General features: G+C 40.0%; 1 protein-coding gene across 3 annotated transcripts in view; it reads right to left on the bottom strand.

Annotated features, from left to right (window-relative positions):
- Nucleotides 1-861: 861 nt before the first annotated feature.
- Nucleotides 862-14,702, bottom strand: part of MLLT3 (MLLT3 super elongation complex subunit) — a 253,030-nt gene continuing 239,189 nt past the window's right edge. For all 3 annotated transcript variants that reach the window (XM_081236798.1, XM_081236800.1, XM_081236799.1), the window contains 3 exons: nt 11,162-11,233; nt 9,933-10,004; nt 862-2,628 (listed from right to left, as the gene is read on the bottom strand). In XM_081236798.1, coding sequence (XP_081092924.1) covers nt 2,497-2,628; nt 9,933-10,004; nt 11,162-11,233 — 276 coding nt within the window. In that variant the 3' untranslated portion in view covers nt 862-2,496. The remainder of the gene's footprint in view (nt 2,629-9,932; nt 10,005-11,161; nt 11,234-14,702) is intronic.

The raw sequence follows: 14,702 nt of genomic DNA, 5'->3' as shown, positions 1-14,702 counted from the left end.
AGTTCAACTTCTAAAAACTCAACAGCATGACTCTTATTCTATTGGACTTTCATGGAAAATTCATTTTGCTGTCTCTAGGAATAACAGAAGGGCAAGTTTTCCTGAATTTTATTAATTTACAGATGATATTCTGAAGACATTTACTTTATTACCTAAACTTTAGGTCTAAAGTTTATCACTGTAATAGCTTCCCTTCTTGCTATCCTTTTTGTCTGGTTACTTACGTTAACCAGTTTCTTGGTTAGTAACCTAGGGAACAAAAAAATCTTTACATTGCCAAATCATGATTTTGGCCACACAATTTAGATACAAAACTAAAAATGGCCCAAACTACATATATACATTTCTAGTTAAACTATATAGATATTTTAGTTAAACCACATACATTTCTGGCTTAATTAGAATATGTGGATTAGCATTTTTAAAGATTTTTAAATGTTGCAAAAAATTCCATATAAGCATTGCCTACCCCTTTCACCTGTAAAGTTAAAAAAAGAAACAAAACACAACTAAAACCACTCAATTCATCAGTCACCTAATGTCCAAAATGACTCAGAAAGTTTCTCTGTAATTAAACATTGAGAAGTGGACCACAAAACAAATGCTTCAAGGTCAGTCATGCCAATCATCAAGAGTCGTAACATTATTGAAAAAGTACACTTGTCCTCAATGGGATGCTTCTGAAAAGTAATTTACAAGGAGCATGGCTGTATTATAATTTTTTTAAAGGAAAAGATAGTGTCTCTGGATAGAAAGAAACAATGTAAAAAAAAATCCCCTTGTTAAAATGCAGAAATAACTCCATTATCAATCTGCATTTACATTCCTGCCCAAAAGAATGGGTCTGGAAAGACCATTTTCTGTACAGACACTAGTTAATCTCTGTATGAAAAGACAGCATCTGGCATGGGAATAAACAAGGGAGATACTGGTCTATGAGCACACATAGAGACTTTCTTAAGGCTGATCCAGTGAACGAACCTTTGGATCCAGAAGTATTTCTTCGTTTCTTTTCTTTTCGGTTGAATTCCTAGCAAAAACTTGGAAGATGAACTGTTCTCATTTTGCATTCTCCACTTATGGAGAGAATGGAATAATGACACCAAAAGTACTTTGGTTTGGTTTTTTTTTTTTCTTTTAAAAATAATTTGCTTTCTTTTGCATGCCACAGGACAGATTTCTAGTTTCAAAACAGGGTACATCAAGAACAAAAATATCCCCCCTCCCCAACCATCTTTATATTCACCAATACAAGAAATCCTTCTGGAAACATAAGCAAGTGACTAAACAGGTATCGAACCACTGAATCTACAAGTTAATACATAATCTGTTATGGCAGAATAACCAAGAATTTCCCCCAAAGAAAGATTTTAATTTTTCAAATATAAAAGAGTCTAAGAGGATCATATGTGAACAAACAAAAATCTCTTATTCCAGGTTTTATGGTAAAGATGGGTAACACACTGGCAGCCGAAGAAAGCTGAAACTCTTACTAATAAATAGGACCAAATTAAGAATTTCTACAACATTTCTTTAGAAAACAGAACCAGAATTCCTCTTTTAAAAATTATGATCCTGTGGAATGCATTCACTTCCATATTTACCTAATACCGTAACAGTAAAACAGACACAAGGATGTTGATGACATCTCAACAATGCTGGATGCAGGACGTTTACAGGTACACACGTTTGTTTAAAAGTCCTACAGGTTTATTGACTAAGGCTAGACAGCAATTCGTATGATCCTATTTGGTGCGTTTTCTAACCATGGTCCAAGATCATTATATGGATACAGCCAAGGACTGGGCCCCAACTTTCAGGAAAAAGACCACGAAGAAGAAAATCAGGGTGGCTATTTGGTCCCCCCAGTTGATCATTTGTGTCCTGGGACTGGAAAAACAAGGTGGAAAATACAGACTGCAACAAGTTAAGGGACTTGGAAAAAGTTGGTGGAGAGTGGCACGGTATACGAGTAAGGTCACTGGGCTTGGGATGGCAAGGGCGCTGCATTGAAAGAGCATCCACGGGACCGAGTACTTAGAATGTCTTGTGGTGTCATTCCCTCAACAACTCTAGAATATCTGTATGCGATAATAAATAGATCAGTTATGTAATAAGGCAGTGTGTTGAATATGCATTCGTCCTGTGGAATGAACCGCCACAGAGAGAGATACATGATACCATACACATTCTTTAAGTTTTCTCGTGTTGTATTTGATCTGTTTGTTTTCAAGGCTATCCAGGCTAACTCTTCCCGGGGATTTCCTTGGAGAGAAGAGTGGTCCGCTGAGGCTGGTTTGCTTAACCTCTCCTTTATCAAGAGATGATGACTGGCTTTAAAGAAAAATAAAGCTGAAGGTTGTTTGCTTTTTATTTTTTCCCTTTTGGTTGCATCATTCTGAGTGTTTCCATATAAACAAACAAGAAAAAAAAAATCACAACCAAAAAAAAAACCAAAAAAAACCAGAGTTTTTGATGCATCCAGTTGTTGTAGCCTCAGGATGTTCCAGATGTTTCCAGGTAACTCTGTAGTTTACGGACTGTGGTTTTGTCCAGTGAGCAAAGGTCAAAATCAAATGTTGTGTTTGTGATATGAAAGTGTCCAGTTTCTTCTATAAGGTTCACAATCTAGAGGAGTAAAGTAGAGAAAGTTTAGGCAATAAACAATAGACATCAAAAGGCAAAAAGAGGGCTTCCCTGGTGGCACAGTGGTTGAGAGTCCGCCTGCTGATGCAGGGGATACGGGTTCGTGCCCCGGTCCGGGAAGATCCCACATGCCGCGGAGCGGCGAGGCCCGTGAGCCATGGACGCTGAGCCTGCACGTCCGGAGCCTGCTGCTCCACAAAGAGAGAGGCCACAACAGTGAGAGGCCTGCGTACGGCAAAAAAAAAAAAAAAAAAAAAAGGCAAAAAGAGAGAGAGATGGAGGGAGTCAAATATGGAACCAAGTGATTAATAGTCTCATTTATAGCAGGAAAGTCCTATACTGGTAATGGCACCAAACTACTTAGCCAATTTGGTAGGTCAAAGGAATATTAACCCTTTGAATTTCTCAATGAGAGCAGACTACCTGTTCTCATTCATAGTCTTTAAACTGATTCCTACTTCCAAGTCATCAACAGACCATTTTACTATAGGGGTGGGAGTGAGAATGGGTAGCTAGTGGGAGATAGAATTTCAAGACCCCTTTTAAAAATTAGTTACTGACTCAATGGACAGTGACTGTACTTAATAGATGAAAGGAAATTCCAGCCTAGAAATAACAGAACTCCTTATAGAAAAAGTACATACACGCAGACACATATATATAATGATCATTTTTCTTTCTGATTACATTACTGTTGCAAGTTTAGAAAACTCAAGAACCCACAAAGAAAAAAATTAAAACCGTCTACATTTCCACCTCCTGAAGATCATGGGTAGTGACTAGAAAGGAGCTCAAGGAAGCCTTCTGGGGTGCTGGAACTGTTTTGTTGCTTGATTTGGGTGCTCGTTACAAAAGATGCATTCACTTTGTTAAAATTCATCTAGCTGTACATTTTTTAAAAATTCATTTATTTATGGCTGTGTTGGGTCTTCGTTTCTGTGCAAGAGCTTTCTCTAGTTGTGGCAAGCGGGGGCCATTCTTCATCACACGCGCAGGCTCAGTAATTGTGGCTCACAGGCCCAGTTGCTCCATGGCATGTGGGATCTTCCCAGACCAGGGCTCGAACCCGTGTCCCCGCATTGGCAGGCAGATTCTCAACCACTGCGCCACCAGGGAAGCCCTAGCTGTACATTTTGTTATGCTTTGACAAAGAATAAATAAAAATCTATATTCATTCCATTAGTCATGTTCAGTTGATGCACTTAAGTATCTGGGGTGATAAGTATCATCTGCAGAAAGAAAGGATGCCTTTGTCTCCCCATTTGGGAATAGTTATACCTCATTTCTTGAATTGGCTCCAACTTCCAGAAATATGATAAACAAAAGTAGTGACAGAGGCACTATTGGTCTTGCCTGGCTTTCGGGAGGACGCCTCTAAGGTTTCAACATTAACAGTGACGTTGGTTATGGGTTTGAAAGAATCTTTTATCATGTTACGTGTCTTTCTATTCCTATTTTACTAATAATTTTAACAGAAATAGATGCTATGCCTGGGTAGTATGGGTTCTAGGTATGTTTGTTGTGAGTAAATTGGGATGGAGGGGGGGTTGATTTTAGTAAGCTTCGTCAGGGAGAGAGGAAAATCCGCATCAAGATGAAAGAAAAAGTATTTGCGCAGAGAAACCAACTGGCAAAACTTTTCGCTTATTTGTAGTTGTCTGTTACTCCTTTTCTATCACATGCTTCTGTTCTCTTTAGTACAATCATCTTAAAAGGAATAATTTTAATTATTCAGCCTATTATTTATTCAATGAAGTTTTAGATTACCTAATTTCCGGTTGAAAAAGCAGAATGGAAACTTTTGACCTTTTCTTCTTACAATTAGTTTTCTTCAAAAAAAACCCAGTAAATTTGTGAACTATTCCCTATGGGTCAGTGGCTCTCAATAGAAAATGTGCTCCCTATTTGACATATTTGCCACAGAAACATAAGACATAGTGAGCCTCAATCCAATTAATTGCGCAACTCCAGACTGAGCTGTTATTGCCTTATTCAACCTCTGGAACTATTTTTTTAACAGATATAACTATGGGTTTAATAACAAAATCAGTTACTCCCATTGCAAAATCATGACCAACACAGCGAACTGCCTACCTAATATCCATTTATCCCTTCTTCTTTACTAGCAGAAGCTTGATTTTCTGGGAGTGGCAATATGCCCAGCTAAATACTTGCCTCCCAGACCCACTTGCAGCACTGGGCAGACACTGCTATTTACAGTTTATTTGTCAGAAGTCACTGGCCTTTTAGGAAAAATTTCGAAAGGGTATAGACAATGGGCATGAGGCTTTTGCCCTCTGCTTGTCTTCCTGTCTGGAAGGAAGATGCCATCCTGGAAGTGCAGCAGTTGTCTTCCCCTCAAGTGGATGAACGCAAGATGTGAAAGACGGCAGAGCAGGAAGGCAAGGAGTCTATGTCCTCAGTAGCATCTTTTCTACCACACTGACCATGAGTCACTTACCTCCAGGCCTATTATTACATGGGGTGGCGGGGAAGGGGGTGATGCAGGGGTGGAGAGGGAGCCTTACTTGCTTAAACCACTGGACTCAGCGTTCTAACACACGCATCAAGAGAATATCAGAAGGGGTGTTCCCAGGAATGGTTAAAGTATGACATTCACATAAGAATTTATCAAGCTAGATCTTATTATTAACACTAAAAGATCTAAAATGAACCCTCATTTGCTTTATTAGTTAATAGTTAAAACAGAGCTTTAGATAAGTCAGCCACACACATCTATATACATAGGGAAACACACATACACAGCTCTGTCCACAAACACAAGACTTTTAAGGCAATCAAATACTTACTATAATACATATTTAACATCGATTGAATTAAAAGTACTTTCCAGAGTAAATTATCTTTTTTGCTACATTGTGTAGAAACACTATAGACCGAGTGAAAATGCGTAAACTTCAGTATAGAAACAAACAGCCTCTTCAGAGAGCTCTTTCGGGATGAAAACAAATAGCCTTTCAATTTATACAATGGAAGCCAATGACAATTATTCCAGAGTGTGAATCCTCTCCTCAACTAGCTGGTCAGTAGGTAAATGACCAAGCACTCAGAACAGAGAATCCTGAATTTGGCATATCAAATTCTGACTCTGTTCACTATTTGAATGGCATTGGACAGAACACAATAACTCCTGGGCCTCAGTCTCCTCATCTGTAAAATGGGGACAATGCCACCTGTTCTACCTATCACACAATGTTGTTCAGAGGATCAAATAACATATGGAACATGAAGCTACTTTATAAACTGCAAATTGCTACACAGATGAGGGCAACATGATTATGATTACCATGTAAACATAAACTTATCCTTAATTATCTGGGAGGTAACTATATAGCACATGAATTTTCAGACCCAGTGCTTTTTCCTCTGCCCCTCATTGACTGTTAGCCATTTCATTAGCACTAAAACAAATGAAGCAGGGAAAATGCCAGAAGCTAAAGCTCAGAAAAGACCTCCTTGAAATTAAAAAAAAAATTATAATAAAAGTCTGCAGGAGGGAGGGAAGAAAGCAGGGAGAACAGTAGCTGAAGTAAAGTGGTTGAAATGACGAACTAAAACCACAATGTGGGGATAAAGAAGTACAGCCCTCCATTTTCCCTTGAAAATGACAGGTAACTCACCCCTTTAAGAAAATAAATTTCTGTGACTCAATACAGTTGCTCACTAATTACTTAGCAATAGGCAGAAGACAGAGTAATAAAAATACCTTCTAGAAAAGGCCACTTGGTTTTAAAGCAAATAAACACATTTGCCCACTAGGATATTCGGCCCCGTCATCTCACGTGCACTGTACTACCTTGTAGGTTCCGGGGCTTCAATCACAGCCCTCTCGTCTCCTCCACAACCAACACCCCCCAGCCCGCCTGCGGACACAACACGCAAAGAAATGAAGGGGATCTTATCAATCTCACTAAATGAGCCCTGCATTTTAATGGGAGCTTATAAGAATGCATCAGGCGGAGGCAGAGACAGCCTTAAAGTAGTAGCTGTGGCAACAGATGGGGCGTTCAGGACTATTTGCCAATGGGAACGGCATTAATGATTTGAATTATCAGAGCATGAACCTACACCCTCAATTAAGTAAAGACTTCATAAAGAAAAATAAATGTGGGTGCCTCTCCATGAATCCTGAAAGAGTCAGAACATCAGAAACACCGCGTTAACATGCTTTATTGCAATGACACAGCCACAAAGCCTAAAAGCGCCACCCTGCTGGTCCCTGAAGGACGCCACGCTGCCTGTCTATAGGAATGCCTGCTCTGCTGATGCACCGTGGCTCTACCTTGGTGTCGTTACCCTGCATCGTACTGCAATGATGAATCCAACTCCAAAATAATAGCAATAATAAAAGACAGACTGAGTGCAGATAAGGAAAGCAGGCAAGGGCATATGGTATATTATAGGTAGTGGAAAAGGAGGCGTATGTATACTGCTTAACTCATTCTTCAGATGATGGTTGTTGTGAAAACATCTGTGATGGATTATTTCCTGCCACGTCAGCTTTGGAGGGGGTACCACGCAGGCCGTTTTTTTGTTTTTAAACAGGGTAAGATCCACTTGTTAAGTCTGTAGCTCCTTCCCCCAATCCTGGTTATAAAAGTCATAAAAATTATTAAAAGGCAGATGCATTGTAGTCTGATTATGCTTTTTTATATTTTTTATGTTAAAAAAACAAAACAAAACAGTATTCTTTCCACCCGAAGCAGCCTCTTTGCTGAGTGGGAAGTAATGAACAAGCTTTGCTTTAACTGCTTCTGTCTGGTGGGGAGTCAGGTCTGGGGTAAGTTAGGACTTCCTGGAGAATGGCCCCAGCTATGGATGGGGAAGCCCTGTCTACCGTGTGACAACGTGTGCCCTACCCTGGGTTAAGAGGCATCCTGGAGAAAATCACTTTCAGCAAAACACTTCTCAGGGAGAGTTTTCCATGTTGTTAGAACACTCTGATATACCATTTATTCCCCAACTCCCTGAAGAAAATTCTAAATGTATAATAGCTGTTACCTAAATTGCTGAACCATCCTCTAAGGAAGCCCTGGTTTTCCTCAGAGGTTTTTTGTTTTTCTCCTAAGGAGGATGCAAATCCAGATTCAGAGCTGGAACTCCAAGGGAGTTTAGAAGTGTTTAGAAGTGTTCAATCTCCCTTTCCAAATGAATGTGGAACATGTGGTTCAAAGAAGAATCAAATTATTAGTCAGTCCGAGGTACGAACATCTCTGGTTTTGACTGTGTCTACTGTACTATACTTTTACCTTATGGAAAAGGGCCTTAAGAACACAGCCTCTCTTGATCCAGCGCTTTCTGTTCATTAATCTAGATGCTGGGTGCCAGCACTGCATGTCCCCAGAATAAAACAAAGATATTAACCACCTTTTGTGAGCCAAAGAAAAGTGTCAGGCCAGATTTTTTGACAGGATGCATTTAATAGGAAAAGACCTGGGATGGGATCCTGAGCTCACCAGAAATCCTGTCTCAGGTGCTGGGGTCTGTGTGTCTGACAATATGCAGACTCTGTGGAATGCAGTCCACAAGATGAGCAGTGTTCAAGGTGGAGAATAACATTAGTCCTCAGTAGTTCTATGTTTTACAATAGGAATTAATTAAGCAGTAAACCATGACAGGACATGCATCATGGTATCATAATCACAAGCCTCAGCTGCATTACAAGGCAAAAGGCCAAAGACTGAGAGCTTTCAACTGGCCTGGGAATGCAATTAGGGTGAAACGCTGTGGGTCCTGGGGTGACTTTATGCCAGGTTAAAAATTCATAGATATATCACTCTCTTCCTCTAGAACACTAAAATAATCCACTTCGATGGAATTCTCCAGTAAGCCACCTTCCCTCACAAGTCTTTCAAAGGTCAAAATAAAGGACAGTGTGAAATGAGGAATGCCAATGACACCCCAAGGTAAGACCCTGCCCAAAAGCCTAGTATCCTCGACTCACTGGTTGGCTTTCCTGGTGAAGGGGTCCCAACCCTGACCAAACATCTGTCTCACTCTCCTGTGAGACGCACTATTTGGGCCCAACTTGTGCTTTAATAGCTTTATTAGACAACTGCTCCACAGTGGTTCAGAGCTGGTGTTCGGGAAAGGATGGGAAAGTCAGCTAATAGATTTACCATCACCATTCAGGCAATTAGCCCCAAATAATTGGTAAGTGGCAGGCTGAACAATTTTCAGTTACACAGAAGAAAGCTGAAGAGAAATGCTATCAAAATACTAGGATATGTCTTAGGGTAAGCCACTCAAACCCTGCTCCCTGACCCATTACGCACTGAGATAGAAATGCAAGAAATGCAACTTATCCCCAGTTAAGAATTATAGGTCTACAGTCTTTTGTTCAAACCTGAAACTCTAGAAGGGTTAAAAAGCTTATCAGACCAATCAGGGAACTTGGAAAGTTTGAGAGCATGTATTTATAGATTTAAGCAAAAATGTATGCAAAATATAAATGTGACCATCAGCCATTAAATATTAAAACAAAAAGTAACCCATACACAGCTGGCATAGATTAAGTACTAACGTCAAGTCATTTGAAAGTAGTAAAAAAAAAAAAAAAAAAATTCAAGCAGCAAAAAAATCTACAAACCCACCCTGGAATTTAGAACCCAACCTTCTCTTTGGGTGTTAAAGAAAAATTATTTTATCAATAGCCACTGTTAATGCAATGGACGCATGTGCTGTAACTGTATGAAAACTAAAAACCATCCTTCTTATCTTCTCAAAACATCAAATTGTACTAATAGAAGTTTTCCCACTCTACAAGTCTTCTACAGTTGAGTTCATAATAATAGAATGTATGTTATACAAGATAAGACAAATGAGGAAAATATTTATTTTCCTTAGAATAGCATTGGCAAAGGTTACTAAATTGAATCACAAATGTTTACAGCACTTGACTGCAATTCTTATCACTGTTTTCCCATGAAACCAGAAGCCTGGCCCCAAAGGTTTCTGCATTCCTACCTTCCCCTCCCTCAGCCCACATGACAGTATCAGACGGCTGAGGGATCAGTATATTCCAGCATCATCACCTCCCCATGTGCCCAGTTTTCATCGTACCGCGGAAGCCCCAAAGCAGACTTCTGGGCAGCCTCGGAAATGAATCCCCCCTCACCTACTTTGCAGGTGGCACTGAGCCAGGTCTGAGAGTGTGGGGCTTTCAGAAGGCCACCTGGAGTGGCCTCCAGGTGCTATCACACTAGCCCAGGACAAACTAGGCCTTGATGTTTCTGGAAAGGGTTGTGTTAAAGAGCATTTCTCACCTGCTGAAGAATGTGTCTTTCCCTCAGTGTCATCAACCTTCTGTGAAGCTCTACCAGTTCGTCTAGGTATGCCTGAAAGAGAACAGCATTCCCCCAAAGAACAAGCACTTTAAGGAAGCAGTTCAAAACTAAAAGAATAAACAAATACGAACATACAAGCAGTGGTTAGAGGTTCCACATTCTACCCTCTAACCCAGGCTGTGTGGATGCACTGCCCAAGGCCTTTGCAGACCAAATCTCTCTTGGCCAACTATTAACTTTTCAAGCCAGCTTTTTATTGATAAAAGGGGCAATTCTTGCACTTATTTGCTCTCAACAAGGTTCAAGTGAGCAGGTTCACCCTCTCCCGACAACGCCTCTACAGAGAGAAGGGGAACTCAATGAAAAATTGTGAGTTTAAGTGTATTATCACAGTCTACACTCTTTTTTTTTTTTTAACTATTCTTCCATCTTAGAAGCATTTTAACTAAGAGAAAAAAGCCCAAGTTTGAATATGGAAGTACTGATGCACATTACCAATTATGTCAGGGCAAACTGAAAAGAAAAAAGCCCTCTTGGTCCCTGCTGGTCATATCTAACATTGCTAGTGAACAGCAAGTAACGGGATAGAAGAATGTCTTATGAAAAATAGAGGTCACTATCCAAATTAGCATCTGCTTTGTCAAGAGGTCCCCTGAAAAGGCAGAGGTGCACCTCCGTATGCTCAGGCTCCCGGTCTTCGTTAGCATAAATGCCTGGATGTTCCGAGTGCCATTTGCAATGAAGGCAAAAGAAAGGTCTGTGAAGCATTAGCCAGGCCCGCCCCTGCAAAGCACGTGAGGACCCTGCCCACGAGACACAAACCCCCAACAGCCCTTGAAGTCAGATTTTGGATGCGTGACTGCACACTTGGGGAAAACACACTGCACTGGGATCAGATGTCCTGCTCACTTAAGTCTGAGATTCCTTAACCCTCCACCTGCACCACAATTCTCTCACCTCCCAATTCAATGTGCCTGAAATCCCTTGGCAATCATGGATAGCATAAGGCCAAGCTTAACACTGGAGATATAAACAAGACTTGGAAAATAAACTACAAAGCATTGGGAAGAAGTTGCTTGTCATTTGGAGGTTTCAGGCATTTCTGATGAAGAAAACGAAAGGAGAACCAGCAAGGATGATTAAAGGAAACACAAAAAAACAGAAGAGGGCAGTGCTGGAGCACTCACAGTAATGGACTGGACACCTACCTTGTCACATTCACCATTCTTTATTTGCTTATCTGATTTGCTTTGCTTTATTGGACTTTTCACTTCAAGAATCTAGGGATCAAGGAGAACACAGTTAAATTTGATTTCTAGCACTTCTTAGCTAACCAGCCACCTAAACGAAGGGGCTTAAGAATGAAATGTCACGGTGCTTTGTGACCACCTAGAGGGGTGGGATAGGGAGGGTGGGAGCGAGACGTAAGAGGGAGGAGATATGGGGATATATGTATATGTATAGCTGATTCGCTTTGTTGTAAAGCAGAAACTAACACACCATTGTAAAGCAATTATACTCCAATAAAGATGTTAAAAAATAAAGAATGAAATGTCATATAATAACATCACTTTCCAAAGAGCATTTCTCCTCCATACATTTTCTTTCTTCTCCTCTAATCTTACTTTCTCTGGGAAAATAAATTACGTATATCTGAAATGCTGAGTCAGGGCAATAGAACTTAAAAAAAAAAAAAAGGTGAAGATAAGGAAATTGATCTAAGCTTCCAAGGCTGCTTCTCTTTTGTGACAACATTCTCACACATATGTACAGCAGCTGAGTTGTAGTGGATTACAGTCCCCTCTGGCAAGAATTTTTTCTTATTCATTCTGTTGTTTCAGCATGACTACCAGTGCTCGGTACAATAAAGATGATACGACAAACGCTCAAATACGCTTTTTAGTACCTGACTCTCAGATTCTAAAAACTACTCACTCGTATCCACTAAACTGAGGCAGCTTTGGAAATGAAGGTAGCCATCAGTTACACTGGTTGCTCCCAACTTGGGATCCTCCCACTCAAGAAATAAAGAGCTAGGACTATCTTCTGTATTTTAAGAAATGATGTGTTACCCATGATAAATATCAAGTGCCTTTCCTTTTATCTGACCCAATTGCAGCTTAGGTTACGAAGAGCAGTTTTGCATACTGTTCAGACTGTTGGGAGCTACGTTTCTAATGAATAAAAAGGAGAAACAAATTATTACTTATTAAATACAATTGATTTATTAGAATTTTCAAAATTGAGAATTATGAGGGAAATATTTTTAAGTGGCCCCTGCTTAAAATGGTTGAGAACCACTGAAAGTATTGATGAGTGTTTACAAATGTATATAAACATAAAAAGCAAAGTAATTTGTCTTTTTCATTATAGCCTCATTACCAAGTGAGTTATTATAACCTGAAGCTAATATTAAGGAAGAAAATGCAAAATAAAGGAGATATTTAAGAAGTCTCATATTCCTACTGCTCTTCTTTTCATCCATTTCTGCTTTCACACACACACACACACACACACACACACACACACACACCACTCTCCAGTTCTGTTCAAAGGTCCACCATCTTCCAAAACACAAAAAAGATTTTAAAAATGAGTTCACATTTATTTTGTCATTTAATTTGTAGAAAGAGCATTGATTGGGCTCAGAAACCCAAGTTCAGGTACCAGTCCCATCATTCATCATTTCTGAACCTCAAAAAATGAGATAAAATGAGAGAGATGAACAAGATAACATCCAGGTTCCCATTCAGCTGTAAAATTTTCTACTACTAATAAACATTTTACCTGTTGAGGATGACATTCTAGAAAAGACCAAATACTTCTCTAAGGGTACATATTCCTTTGAATTTAGGAAAATGTATAAGTAAGAAGTGAGCACCTAACAGAATCTTGCCTGAGAATAGCCTTTATTTCTTCATTTTTAACATTAAGATAACCAGAAGACCCATGTGACCAGGCTAACTTCAAATACAATACTTCTGGCAACACAAGGAAATTACTTAATCGCAGAGGCAAAGCAATAGTTTTTAACATGCTTCACTGTAAAGGAAACCAAACACCCCACTACATTCAGAATTTCCTTCTCTATTGTTGAAAATGAGACCTCAAGGGAACACTGGCGCTGAGACCTAGAAGTAAGTAGGTCAGTAGATGGCACTCCTCACCAACTCAGATCTGGGGCTGGGCCCAAGCAGAGCAGATCTGCTGCGATTTCAGGCAAGAGGAAAAAACAGTGCCTGCCTGCCTTGTGCATTAGAAAATGGAATTTTGTTCCCATCATATCCCACCCCAGAATACCCCCCTCCATTCCAGGCCCCAAGTCATTGCCTCTGGGGGCCAAGTGACTGAAAACTCTCTATTTGCCACATAGAGCTGTTAACTAGGCTGAGAGAGTTCCACCACCTTCTCTTCAAAGCAGAAAATAGACAGAACATTCAGGGCGCTGAAGTCCCACCCTACACATTCCGTGAGTGCTACAGCACAGAAGGCCCAAATACATTGAAATCCTAGTTTCTTTCTTCTGAAGCTGCAGTGGCAGGAACAAAAGCCCCGGGTGTCAGTGATCCGCCTCGAGTTACTGAGTGGCTGCCCAGAGAGGGCTCAGTTAATCTTCCTGCTTTGATCTCTCCCTGCTCCAAAATAAACAGCTTTGTCAAAACCTCATTCTGAGAGCTGAGCCATGCTGAAGACAATTGTTTTATTTATGATCATTTCTTATCTTTAAGGAAACGACTCCAGAATAGAAAAAAGTACAGCACCTTGTCTTCCACGGGCTGATTTCAAACCAGTTTAACTGGATAGACTCTTTTATTTCATTCAACATGCCTTGCAGGCTGATAGGTGATTTATCATATTCTGAATATTAACTCAGGTCCCATGGATCGCTTCCTTCCTTTAAGGCCCCCTCACCTCCCTCCCTTCTACACTTTCAGCCAAAAAGGATCTGGAATTTTTGATTTTGTTTGAAATTCACATAACAAGGTTTGAAGTTAAAAAAAAAAAAAAACTTTGGTTAAAATGGCACAGCGCTATTATTCCCTATTAAGCTGTATGGGAAGAAAAAGCCACCCAGACTGCTGAGATGCACCATTTATGCACGTGGTAGTCTCTGAAAATAGAACTGTGATGAGTTGCACTTCTCTCCTTAATCTGAGGATATGGCTTGAGAATCAAAATTTCAAGTTTATTATTTTTCTGTATTCCTTTGTGAGGACTGACAACTCAATTATTCAGCAGATGGATTCTCTACTGATGGGTCTTTCATGTTAATGATCACTAGTAGCTCCTAACAATACTCAGGTTAATTACTTGCTTTGTTGACATGTGGCTCTCTCTCTGCTCACTTTTTTCCAAGAGTTAGAAAATGTTTGACTCAATTAGCACTTTCTCTCTTCCCTAGTCCCTAGAAGATTGAGGAAAGGTAAGGAAAACACAGCTTTGTCTGATAATTTACAGAAACTTGAGAGACCATTATCAACCTACAGACAGAGAACAGCCAAGGGATATGGAAGAAGAAAACTCAAGCGTCTTCCCATGTCACAGTTTGGCCTTCCCAGTACGTTCTCATCTATTTTATGTGAAATTTCAGATCATCATCATCAGCACTATCACACACACACACACACACACACACACACACACACGACTAAAAAACACACTCCAGTTCTAAGACATAGGTCCAAGGAGGAAAGCACCCTGTGGTACATTTATTTCCTACCCTAAACTAGTTAAAAGTGAAAGCATATG

Source organism: Mesoplodon bidens (genome assembly GCF_964165515.1).
Source record: "Mesoplodon bidens genome assembly, chromosome: 6".
Lineage (NCBI taxonomy): Eukaryota > Metazoa > Chordata > Mammalia > Artiodactyla > Ziphiidae > Mesoplodon > Mesoplodon bidens.
This window is presented reverse-complemented; position numbering and strand designations above follow the sequence as displayed.